At 42.9% G+C, this 13,742-nt stretch overlaps 1 protein-coding gene across 1 annotated transcript in view; it reads right to left on the minus strand.

Annotated features, from left to right (window-relative positions):
- Positions 1–13,742, minus strand: part of AR (androgen receptor) — a 172,004-nt gene that overhangs the window by 13,380 nt on the left and 144,882 nt on the right. Inside the window, exon 4 of the mRNA XM_033113987.1 lies at positions 4,800–5,087. Within this exon, the coding sequence (XP_032969878.1) occupies positions 4,800–5,087 (288 nt within the window). The remainder of the gene's footprint in view (positions 1–4,799; positions 5,088–13,742) is intronic.

The following is a 13,742-nucleotide window of genomic DNA, read 5'->3' on the forward strand; positions in this document are numbered from 1 at the left end:
CCATGCTTTCTTAGGCCTCTGTATCTCCACACAGGCAGTTGTCTTTGCCTGCAACGTATTCCTCCCTCTCCAGGCTTTCTAGCTGATAAATACCCACTCAGCATCCCAGTCTTCACAGAAAGGCTACTTCCTCTGTGAAGCCTTTTCCAACTCGTCCCAGCAGAAGACTTCATGATTCTTCTCTTGCCTCCTAACAGAACTTTGTATAGCCCCACCTGATCAGAGCACTCATTACACAGGGTAGCATTTTATCTCTGTACACGTCTGTGTCCCCCACCAGACTTGGAGCTTCTAGAAGACGGGACCACCCCTTCTTATTCATCTTTTCCTCCCTAGTACATAGCACAGTGCAAATATTTGAGTAGGCATTTATAAAATATTAACTAAATGGACTAAGGACCTCCAAGTTTTTTCATTTATAAAATGGGATGATCTCCAAATTACCTCCTTTAAGCTCAGTGAACAGTCACCCAGATGCTACTCCACACTACTGCATGGGAAGGACAAATAAAGCTACATTCTCCTGGGGGTCTGTAAACAGGTGGATGCTTAAAGCATTGTCTCAGAGCTCATACCCTACCAGTACCCCATTTCTCTTCTCCCCAACAGATCCCAACTTATCTGAAAATTTGTCTTGCTATATACCTCATTAGGAATGCTTTCATGAGTTTAGATAATGCTCTAACTTTCTTGTTGATGACCTCCTTGGACCTCCACAAGAACCCTAGAGCGTAGGCAATGTGACGCTTATTTTGCCAACAAGGATCCTGAGAGCCAGAGAAGTTGACTGGCTTCCACAAGGTCATACAGTCTCTTTGTGGCCGAACTGGCACTAGTATACAGGTGTTCTAATTCTCCTCTCCAGTGTTCCTCCCACTGTACTGCTAAAGACCTACTGAGGTAACGAGCTTCTCTTAGTTCTAGGCTTGGGCCTAAAGTCTATATTATCCAGACACATTGGTCTGCTTGGTTGGTCCTTATCCACCCATACACCCCACAGCCCCCCCCCCCCTTTTAGGTCCTAAGCCTACCAGGCATTGGGGACTCTGGAGTCCCTTATATCACCATCCTTAGCTGCAATATTAGCTCCCAGATCTGAGCCTCCCATCTTCACTGTAGTGAGGTGCTGACAGATTCATCAGAACCTCAGACCCCCAAGTATTTCCAGCCTGAAGCCCCAGGACACCATGCCTGGTACTGGGTCTTCCAGTAGGAGACAAAAAGCAGGGGCCAAGCATGGAGCATCCAAGGATCTCCTGGGGACGGGGCTTGGGAGCTTGAACACTGAACCTTTGGGGTGGGAGGCAACAGAAAGCAAGGAAAGCCTTGGCTGGTGAGTGTGCAAAGGTGAGGGCACCTATGGGCAGTGAGGATTGAGCTATTCTAGGACCAGGGAAGCTGTCAAAATGAATGTTTTCTTCCCTCCCTGAGATATGAGAGAACTAACAAAGAAAAGAAAAGAAGGGAAGCTTAGTTTGTCTGTAACACTAATTACCGGACCTTACTGAGAGTTGCTGAGCACTCCAGACTATTCACTGTGTACACGTCAGCAACGTAGTAGGCTAATATTCCTGTAGGTCTAATCTGACTACAATACCTAACTCTGTTCTCTAATGTGCAGCATTTAAAGTAGCCTGCTCAGAGAGTCTGGCTCCCAAGGGATGACTTGAAAAAACAGTAGCTTCAGCCTACAGGTTTCCTTCAGCATGCACTCACTCAACCCCTATTTAGCACTGTGTTAGAATGTTCTGGAGAAATGGAGAAGTCATTCTCAGGTTTAGAAACACAACAAACAGGTTAAGGGAGCAGAGGAAGTTTCTCTGAGACTGTTTTCTCAGTAGAATCCAATCAACATCATTTCTTAGCAATATGCAGTGAAAACCAGTATTTTTGTGTCGAGTCCAGGAGCACAAATGCAAAGAAAGGCCTGGTAGGAAATCTTTGCTGCTCTAAAGCACCAGACAGTCAACGTTTTCAAAGAAGATGATACATCCTTTGGACTCATGTAGGCATGAGTTTGTAGGCAAGACTGTTGCTAGCTTAAACTCATTGTAGTGAAACCAGTGGCTTGGCACTCAAGCATCGTTGCAACGACCCACCATCTACTATGTTTCAGCTACTGTACTATGCTGATAATTTGCAAGGTAGAGACTATTTTACCACCTTTAAATGAGGAAACAGAAGCACATGTAGGCATGCGCTTTGCTCAAGGTCACACAACTAGTGTGTAGCTAAGATTCCAAAGCAGATACGTCTGATTATAAATACACTGTGCATACACTATGTCCTCACCTACCCTCAATTTAATAGTTATCATGTATTCACGTACCAGCTACTATACTAGGCAATTTGCATATATCACCACCACCACAGAAAGCTTACAACAAAATTTATCTGGGCACAGGACAGGAACTCAATTTGTTGAATGAGCAAATAACTTGAACTTGTAGGTGATTATTGCTATTATAAACAATAGTTCTTTTGAACATGGTAATTGGCTGTTTTGACGCTATTCTTTTAAACGACTTAGGGTCAGAGATTATTCTCTTGGATGAGCTAGATGGTTAGCTGATATTGACTTGCAGACTTGTTAATGTAAGGAGAGGACGTCCCATTCTGGGGATTGGGCTGAGGAAAGCCAGTGACTCCTCGTCATACAATTTCTGCCCAAATGACGTGCACCATGTTATTGCTAAGACCACCAGAATAGAAAGCAGACAGTGTGAGCCCAAGTTCTGGCTCCACTTGTTAAGTAACCAAATGGAACAAGTTAGTGAACTTTTGTGAGCCTTGTCATTTGAAATGGAAATTATAGTCCCTATGATTCATAGGATTGCTGTGAGGATTAACTGGAATCATATATATGACAAGGTTTCTGTATCCCATAAAATGGAACAATTTAGGTGTTTGGCAACTGCTTGGAAAGATTAAACGGAATCTCTGTTACACACATGACATCAAGACATCCAGCTGAATACATGATAAGAATTCAAACAACTCTCTCTTTTTTCCTTTTCTGTATTTTTTCCTCCCTTTGTGAACCCTCTGTTTTGGCACAGTGCATACTCAGCCAGAGTCCTTGGGCTTTCTTCCCAGTAATCTTACTGGCTAGTCAACCTCAGCTTCCCAAGCCAGAAAGGTGTTAGGAATGGTCTGGTGGCTCTGACTGGGCCTCATGCGTTGGAAAGACAAAACAGGGGCATGATGAGCAACATGCAATTTCACTGAAGGCAGGTATTCCACACTGTGACCCAAATGGCCTCTCACTGTAAAGCCAGGGCTATGGAACTATACCTGAAGCTAATTTTTAAAAGAAGGAAAAATAGGGGAAAAACCCTGCTTTATGGGATTTTTATGAGGATTAAATCAGGTAATACATAGGAAACTGCTCTGTTCACTATAAATTTCCACCTGAATGGCAGTTATTATCAGAAGGCAGGTTGATCTTTGAGTCCACAAGAAGAGGTTTGGTTGTTGATGTTGCAAGACTCTGAATCATAGAGTTTTAGGATTTGAAGAACCCTTACAGAATTTATGCTTCTCTGGTTTCCAAACCGTATTCCCTGGAGTCCTAAGATTCTGCAAGACTGACTTGAGGCTTCTCAGTGAGGGAGAGGCACTGGCTTTAAACCAACCAGCTCCATTTGTATCCGTGTATGATGTTTTCAAGAATTAAAAGGTTTGGCTGCTAAAGGAAAGTTTGTGAATCCTTGGACAGAGGATCTTTGAACTCTGATATTTTAATAATCAGACCTATTCAAACAACAGATGACCTAGGGAGGAAGTGAGTTCTCCATCACTGGAGATATCCAAGTAGAAGTTAGACAAATGCTTTGTATTTCTTTTAGTATCACCAAAAATTTCCTCCCACTATGATGCCGAAAGTATTTTAAAGAGCACTAAGAATTCCTTGAAGCAAAAATCAAAACCCATCAACTTAGTTCAAACCACTCTTCACACATTACACAGATGGAGAAACTGAGAGCCAGAAAGGGATGGGATCACACAATGAATTACCAGCCGAACTAAGGCTAGAATCTAAGGGTTCTGATTCCCAACCCTATGTTCTTCCTACCATACCGTATTATAAGGGTTTCCACAGTCTGGCTCCTAAAGTCAATATTCAAGATGGAATATCAGTCAGGCTCAAAACGATCTTTGGTTTGTCTTGTCAACAAATGAGAAACAAAAACTCATAGACACAGACAATGGTTGAGTCGTTACCAGAGGGTAAAAGGGGTGGGGGGTGGTAGATAAGGGTAAGGGGGATCAAACATATGGTGATGGAAGGAGAACTGACTCTGGGTGGTGAACACACAATAGGATTTATAGATGATGTAATATAGAATTGTACACCTGAAATCTATGTAATTTTACTAACAATTGTCACCCCAATAAACTTTAATTAAAAAAAAACAAAAACAAACAAACAAAAAACAATCTTTGGGGTGAGCCTGTGTGTGCACATGTAGAAGAGCACCTTAAGGCATATAAAGCATATGTCTATGAGATCTGGGATTATGGGGAATTTTCCTCACCACGTCTGAGTTGAACATGGAAACATGACTGCTGCGTGCCATGTGAGGCAGACGGGACACTCTATAGTGCAGCTGTACTCCTTAACTTCTGAGTTTCCTTATTTTAAAAGGGGGGATTGTGCCCTTCTCTCACCCCCTAGGGTAATGGTGAGGACCACACGAGTTAATGGGCAGGAGAGGACCGGGTATGGTGCCTGGCCCATAGGAGCATCCGTGAAATCTTATCTCCCTTACCCTATGCCCCCACTTCCGTCTCCTTACCAGGCAAGGCCTTGGCCCATTTGACCACATGTACAAGCTGTCTTTCACCCAGTTCGTTGAGACTAGACAGCAAGGCCGCAAAGGAGTCGGGCTGGTTATTGTCATGTCCAGCACACACCACGCCTGGCTCAATGGCTTCCAGGACATTCAGAAAGATGGGCTGACACTCGTAGCCTTCAATGTGTGACACTGTCAGCTTCGGGGTTGTCTCCTCAGTGGGGCTGATGGCACTGGCAGCCTCCCCTTCCTCCTGTAGTTTCAGGTTACCGAGTTTCTTCAGCTTCCGTGCTATTGGGAATAAAGAGAAGCTTGGATTTATTATCCGTGGCCAAAAACATGCAGCACAGCTACCCTGTTAGAAAAGTGGCCTGAGCTAAGAAAATGAGGATGTGCATTCTAATTGATCACAGACTCTAAACTCCTTAAGGACAAGTGCTCAGTTTAACACCGGTTGGAATGACTCATCATTCCAAATTCCTACTAAACTCAAACTTTCATATCTTGCTTTCTCCACAGTCCCCTAAAGGCAGCCTTCAGTATTCATACCTCGAACCTTCAATTAACTCATTCACTAATATAGTCATCATTCATTCATTCATTCATTCATTCAACAGAGATTCATTGTTAAGCCTGTTCTTCTGGGTGACACAGGCCCTAACCTAGACTGGTAGAAGAGAAATTAAGATCCACAAAAAGTTCTAGAAAATGTCAAACTGGTAAATGTTACAACAGTGGCATTAAGAAAAGAGAAAGACAATAATCTCTCTGCACAGGTGGGGTCAGGAAATGCTTTACGGTGGCGTTTCACCTGGACCTTGAAGAATTGTCAGAATTTCACCAGGCAGAGATGGGTGGAAAGGGCGTAAACAAAAGCACTGGGAGTGTTTGGGGGAACCAGTTAGAGACTGGTGTGGCTGGAGTGTATATTGCATATGTGGGTAACATGGCAACCTGTGAAGGTGAAAACAACAGTGGGACCTGATTTTAGAAGGATGTGGATATCACATTAAGAAGTTTGGTCTTTATCTTATAGGTGACAGGCAAATACAGAATGTTTTAAATCAAGAAAGTGATGTACTTGTGTCCATGCCTAGAACATCTAACTCATTGCTTGGGAAACAAACTAGAAAGGCAGACCTATTGAAGAACTCGACTTATTTTTTGGCTCCCTAGTGGTACCAAAAAGTACAGCGACTTGGATTTTAATTTTCTCTCTCTCTTTCTCTCTCTCTCTCTCTGCACACACACACACACACACACACACACAGACACACAGACCTTTGATAGATGAAAAGGTTGTCGGGCGCTTATATGTATGTTATTGGAGATGATCAAGCAGAGAAAAGATTCACAATGGTTAAGAATTCAAGCATCAAGCATCAGATGGGAATGAGTTTTTTTAATGGCCTATGAGTGTCCCTTCCCATCCTCACATCACCAAATTATATCATCCCACCTTGTGCTAAAGAAATTGGAGTTTTCTGGTATTGCAGTATTTCACATTGAACACTATAACAGCTCCGATATTGTAAGATATGACACCCATAGTGAATATGGACTGTAACACACATATTGATTTTCTTCTTTAGCAAAGGGGACAGGGGGAAGCTGAAGGGCTAAAATCTCCAATAGTGTCAAGAAATAATAGAATGTCCTTGCCTCTAATCTGTCTGTAAAACAGGAAACATGCTAGGAGGCAGCCACTAAAAAGGATGATGGAAATAATATTATTTAAAACAACAATAACCCAAAACTCAAACCTTAAAAATACCATATAGTCATGGGTATGTAAATTACAGCAGAGGGAATATAGTCAATGGTATTGTAATAGCTCTGTATGGTGTCAGAGGGGTAGTAGACTTGTTGGGGTGATCACTTTGTGGGGTGTGTAAATGTCTAATCACTATGTTGTTTTGTACACCTGAAACTATTAAAAAAACAAACATGCTTTAGAGACTGATAAAAACTAAGATGTGGCTACAGTGTAAAATCTAATATGAATGGCAGTTCCTCCTTACTAGGGAATTGAGTATTTTCACATGACTAAGGAAACTATTTTGGTTCTCCTCTGCCTGAGTTTTCCTCATTCATTTGTCCATTTTGTGTGGTTTGCTGACCATATTCTGTGTTTGAATACTGATACATATCTTAGTTTTCCACACCAACCCATGTTAGATAAATCAGTCTCTCTGTTTGCAAATTGTGTAAAGTTTTAACATTAAAATAAGAAGTCATAATAAAAAAGAACCATCATCCCCCTCCTTGCTTGCATACACACAATTTAGAGGTCCTTGGGCATACTGATGTTTACTTCTCTAGCATTTATATTGGCAGAAATATAAATAATTGAAAAAGTCATAACTCTGAGGCCTAGTATAGGCAGATGCACCAGGCAGACCATAAACCACTTTATCTCTAATCCCTTTAAAATAATAATAAATTTTAAAAGGTATAAAACAAAGAGAGAAATGGATTGCTCAATGTACATGGATAAATACAACAAAACCTGTTGCTGATCTGCTTCTGGCTCCTGCAGAAAAAGACACTTATCTGAAACTGACTTCCAGGTCTAATTAGGGAAACAAGTCCAGTAATGCAAACTCCAATCATGGTGCAGCTCAGTAAATCAATGCAAGCGTGGATCACTTGTTTGGATCCACAACTACAGTCTGGGAGGGAAAATGGTAGGGTTGGTGGTGCAAAAGGAACACAGAGAAGAGCTCAGGGTAAACAAGGGAGTCTGGAAAAGCAACCCAGAGTGTAAGATGACCTTGCCCAGCAATCATTTCTGCAGGGCCTGGGCACAGTCAGTAATAAGGAGATATGTATACCCACTGACAACTCCCACCTCCAACCTCCCACCCAGAGAACAGGCTGGAAAGTATGGTACAGGATAAGCCCATCTTTTCACAGAGCTAGAGGACTGGCCCCACAATATCTTCTCATCTGGTGAACCCACTGTTGACATGAGTCCTCTAGGCGGATCCACAGACTGGTAGTGCTTATTGGATCTGGTCCCCTGGTACAGTTTTGAGAGGTAGACCCCCTTTTCCCCATTACTGGCAATTTCTGGCCTTGAGATCAGGAGTTACCAGACCACACAGCTCCCCTTCAAGCCTGGGAGAGGACAGAGACATAAGTAGCCCTACGTCTGGTTATGAAAAGAAATAAGGGTAACTACTTTTTCAGGGCCTCCTTATGTACTTCACTTCATGAACACATTACATTATTTAATTCCACAATGATCTTATGAGGTTAGGAATATTTCTTATCCCTGTTTTGCAAGTGATTAAACTGAGGTCAACACAGCTAGCAAGAAAGAAAACCCAGTAATCTGAACCTGGTCTGCCGACTACAAAGCCCATGTTCTTTCTACTCTATCATGATGCCACCCCAAGGAGTCTGAAGCCCTTAACCCTACTCCTAGCATTAATAGCAGAGTTGGTGAGTGGGGCAGGGGTTATATTTTTCCTGTCTTCTACCCTCATCCTTTACTTTAAACTTCAGTAACTAGTATCAAATCCAGAATGGCAGAGGCAGGAGGTTGTGAAAATACTCTAGTCATGTGTCCAAAGTACAAATAGGTTTGGGGCACCACAGTGGCCTAAATATTCATAGCATGACAAAACAGGAAGGGTCCTTAGAAATCATCTCATCCAGCGGGTCACAGATTCAATACACCTTCAGGATCTACACAGGTAATACCACGGTGTGTGTGTGTGTGTGTGTGTGTACACATGTGCACTTTGAATCTAAACTGTTCACTTGGGCAGCTGTGCAATTTGCTGTGCCCTACTCATGCTATTGAAAAAGAAGAAAATAATGCTAAGTGAAATAACTCACACAGAAAAAGTCAAAAACCATATGAGGGATATAAAACTGAAAACAACAAGTGAACAAGACAAACAAACAAAACTCACAGACACAGACAACAGTTTAGTGGTTACCAGAGGATAAGGAGGGAGGAGGGTGGGAGATGAGGGTAAGGGGGACAAATATATGGTGATGGAAGGAGAACTGACTCTGGGTGGTGAGCACACAATGGGATTTATAGCTGATGTAATACAGAATTGTACACTTGAAACCTATGTAATTTTACTAACAATTGTCACCCCAATACATTTAATAAATATTAAGAAATCCAAAGAATTTCCCCCAGATGAATCCATGGATTTTTCTAAAAGGTGTAGGGGCCCACAGAGCAGTTGGTGCTGGTGCAGCCAGTGAGGTCCGCTCTGTGAACTTGACACTACCCCCAATGACTCAGATCTCAGTGGGGTGGTGACTTGTAGACCTGAGCAAAATCCTGACAAGCAAGATCAATATGTGCAGAGACTGTGGGGAGAGTCCATCAACATGAAATAAGTCCAGTTCTCTAAGGAGCAGTAATGAGAACGTGGCCGGTATTTTCAAACCCTCCTGCTCCAGACCGATGTGGCAGCTGCCTGAGGAAGAGGAGCTGCATTCCCACTCGCATCTGGGGCCTGGTAATGTGCTGGCCCTGCAGCCAGAGTGGCTCCAGCTGCACCAGGTGTTCTGGCCTCTTGGCCCACAGACAGTGACTGTACTGAGCGTACATGAAGTCAGATTGCATTCATTCCCTCTGTGCAATGCAGCCGGCATGTTGCTGGATGACTTGGAATGCTGGCCAATGGGGCTCGGTTGTTACTCAATTACCAAGGCCTTGTTTTCTTCCATGAAGGCCACCCCTGCACTCTTTCTGCCTCCTGGTCCTGAGCCCCACGTGAGGTACAGGCCTGCAAGCTCCTGAGTTATGGCAGAGACCCGTCGGTTTCCAAAAATTGAGTGAAGTCGGGAAAAAGGAAACAGTAAGGCAGATAGTTCTGATGGTGTGTGAGGTGCTTTGTGTCTATTTCCTGTTGTTCAATCTGAGGTCACAGCAGTGACAAGAGAGGGCCATTGGCAAGGTACTTCCCCGTCCCTACCTTACTCTTAGGGGATGGGAGCTGCTGACATGATGCCTGGATCCCATGAGGAAATCTTGTGTCAGCCTGTTGGCATTAGACTCCTGGGAGGACTGTCTCTCCAGCCCCAGTCCTTGTCACATCAAGATAGAGGCATTATTGTCCATGGGCAAAGGAGAGGCAAGGTGAGCTGAAGTTTCCAAAGTCTTAGAAAGTTTCAGTCCCTCTCCCTAAGGTCCAGGATGTTTCTCTTCCTCATATCTCACCGTGGAATTTGGAACATAACAGAATCACTTTCTGTGGCAGGTAGACTTCTAAGATGACCCCCAAGACTCCCAGCCCCCAGTGTATACATACCTTCTTCCAGTTATTAATCTCAGTGCTGTTGTGAAAGAATTGAGCAGATATAATTAGGGCCACAATTCGGTTGAATGTTAAGGGTGGTGACCTTTGATGGGCCTGGCCTGATCAGGTGAGCCCTTAAGAGGGACTGGGCTCTTTCTGAAAAGACATTCATGGAGTCAGGGGGATTTGACATAAGGAAGACTCTGTGTCGTTGGCTTCGTAAGTGAAGGGGTCCACATGGCAGCGACAAAGGGACTAGGAACCTAAATCCTACAAATGTAAGAAACTGAATCCTGCCCTAATCACATGATTTCCTCTGTATGAGATACTGAGCTGAGGACCCAGTCCCATTCTGTCTGACTGCCTACTTACATAACTGTGAGCTGATAAATGGGTACTCTTTGAAGATGCTAAATTTGTGGTCATTTGTTATGCAGCAATAGAAAAGTAATTCACTTTCTTACAGAAGTGTGGTATAAGATGATTTTGGGTTCAAATCCTAGCTCTGTCAATTACTAGCATGATAGCTTTCAGTCCTGTTACTTAGCTTTTGTGAGATTCAGTTTCCTCATTTGTAAAATGGGGCTGCTACCACCTAGTTCTTAGGATACTTGCAAGAACTAAATAAGAGAGAATGCCCTCAGAATGGTTTCTTTACTCTCCATCCTTTTCTGAAGAGTAGGGAGTGAATGGCTTGCGGGTGACCTAACTCAGGCATGGAGAAGAAGGGACAGCAGAATTCACAGAGAACCAATATAACAGACAAGGGAAGGGAAGAGTAACACATTATGAAATGAAAAACAGTAACAGAATTTCTTCTGCACATAACTGTCTATAAAACTGAATTCAGGTCTTAAGTGTAATTTTAAATACTAGGTAAACATAAAGGTATCTTAGGTACAGGTCTGCAAATTCTTTGTAAAAACAAAGCAGGCTATAATTATGTGAGTGTGAGTGTGTGTGTGTGTGTGTGTGTGTGTGTGTGTGTGTGTGTGCAGGCACTTATATATTGTCATCCTAAAACACAGGGGTCATGAACTCAAATACCTTCATTAGTCAGGCAGAAGTGTAAATGAGTAAAACATAAATAGGGTGGGCTGGGAACAGTAAAGCTGACTGACGCCCTGCCTAGGGGCAGTCCATGTCAATTTTCTAAACAAAGACTCTGCTGGACAAACAGAATTCTGTAAGTGAATTTTGGTCTGGGGAAAGCCATTTTGCGGTTCTGGCTTAAATCACGCCAGCCATCTTTCCAGCCACTAGTATTAGAGTCAGGGGACATCACTGTACAACTTCAGGCTTAGGAGGTCAGAGGAACACTGGATGAGGATGCAGGGGAGCCCAGTGTGCGACCTCAGGAACAGCTCTGTCCTTCTTTGGCTCTTTGTTTCCTCATACGCGCATATATAAAGGGTGGTAGTTAAAAGCAAAGAAGCTGGAATCCAACTGTCTCAGCTGTAAGTCTGGCTCTGTTGCTTACTAGCTGTGTGACTTTGGGTAAGACTTAGCTTCTCTTACCTCAATATCCTCACCTGTAAAATGGGGATGATATTAGTACCAAATAAATAATGTCGTTAACTATAAATATAGACACTGTCATGGTATCTGAGAGTGGAGGGAAGATTCTACACCACCAGGAGGATCGAGGCATAGTGAAAAATGCCCTGAACTTAAGGAGGCAAAATGCAACGATGACATCGAAGTTCTAAAATGTTGTTCACATTAAAGGGTTTGTTATTATTGGTGGTGGTATTTAGAATCTTGTGGGACATGTGACCTTGAACATATCCCTTGATTTCTCCTACACCTCATTTTTCTCCTCTGTATAATGGTGACAATCTGACCTGACCACCGCAGAGGTCTATTATTGGAAGGAAATGTCAGTTCAAATGCTCTGTGTCCTATAGAAGCGTATGCCAGTGGGCAGACTATGATATTTTCCAAGAATTGATCTCTAGCTAGAAAACATTCTGGACAACTGCTCCGGGTGGCAACATATTAGAACAATTACATCCTATCTCAGGCAACTGGTCTCAAGCCAAAAGTGAAGGGCCAACATGACAGGTTTCAGAATGCTAAGATAATAACAGGATCTCACAGAGTTGTATAATTTTCCCTAAGACAATGCATGTAAGGTTCTTGGCACAAAGTAATTTCTGTAGGCCAAGAAATGATGCCCTTACTCTTGCTAGCTGCTTAGCCCCACATCGCTCTACTTCATCCTCTTTTTATCTCAAGTAGGTGAACTTCTTTCTGGAAAAGCCTACTGATGAAACATATCGTTTCCACAGAGATTGAGATCAATTAGGGCAGAGAATCAGAGTTCATTAAACTAGTACAGTAGTAGAGCCACAAGGGTTCTACGAGTTTCTTTAAGGGCCCTTGAGAGGAGACAAAGTGGGCCAAAGCATGTGGCTCCACTAAGCCCACCTTCTTCCAAAGCAGAGCAGTGGTGCTTTATTCTGCATCTACATTTGGGTCTCCACGTCAGATACCGTTTGAAGAAAAGTTTACGTTGCCAAGGAAATATTTGAAGGCCCCAACTCTCGAATGTCCCTGCTCTCCCATCCAAACCAATCCTTATTTGAAAGATGAGTAGACTGAAGGCCAAAGCTAAGTCTGGTCCAACGTCACACAGCTGGGTAGTAGCCGGGCAGGAACTAGAGCCAGGCATCCTGACTGCTAGGGTGGTATTCTTTCCATTTCATCAGGTCAAGTAGCATGTTAATGGGCAAAAGGCTTAGTTGGAGATGAGTGGTGAAGAACTAGAACAGGGACAAGAGACTGGGAAGAGAGAGCCAGTACTTGGCACGCATGGAGTGAGAGATTAGTAGGGGGGCATCCAAGTGTAAGTGCAGACTAATAAGTATAGATCAAATTCTCTCAGGCAAGAGGGCTCTTAGGTCCTTCCACCTACACCCCATTCTCCTCCTCATCCCAATTTGGAGTCGGAGGAATAGCCAGGGAAAAGAATATCAAATTTTATCTTTCAAGGTTTATGTTGGACTATTTAGTCTAATGGTTTTCAGTTCATGGAGGAGTAAATGTAATTAATAATAGAATGATATGCAATGCTCCATATCCTTGCCAAAGCACAGGATCTGGCAGAAAATATCTCCACGTCTCCTCTCTCTGACTACTGAGCCAGAAGAAAGGAGCGCACTGTCCAGATGCCATCCTGGGTGAGGGGCACAAGGTCATTACCAAGAAGCTTGGAAATGCTTTCACATACCAGGCTTTTCCACTGGAAAAAATAACCACACAATTTAGAGCATACATGCTTTTACAATTACATTTAAACTGACATTAAAAACAAATGTGAAACAGTCTAAGCTGAACAGGTCAGGATGACCTGGAAAGCAAACGAGAGGGGAAAAAAATAAGAAAGAAAAAAGAAGAAGATAAAAAGGCCCAATGTTAACAGCATTAATTCTGTCAGTCTGTTGTACGTAAAAAAAAAAAAAAATACCACTGGTGTATTAATGGACTTATTAAAGGAAAATTCACTATCAGAAATATGGAATGTTCAAACAAATAGAAAGCAGTTAAAAAATAAACCACAGTAGCTTTTCAGTTCACATTAGGGAACCTCTTGGTGGTATGGAGATTAAAATTCCGCCCCCAGGAGGGGGAAAGTCCCCTCCCTCCTAAAGTCCTTCCTTGGCTTTTCTCC

This window comes from Rhinolophus ferrumequinum, chromosome X, assembly GCF_004115265.2.
Source record: "Rhinolophus ferrumequinum isolate MPI-CBG mRhiFer1 chromosome X, mRhiFer1_v1.p, whole genome shotgun sequence".
NCBI classification, from domain to species: Eukaryota; Metazoa; Chordata; class Mammalia; order Chiroptera; family Rhinolophidae; genus Rhinolophus; species Rhinolophus ferrumequinum.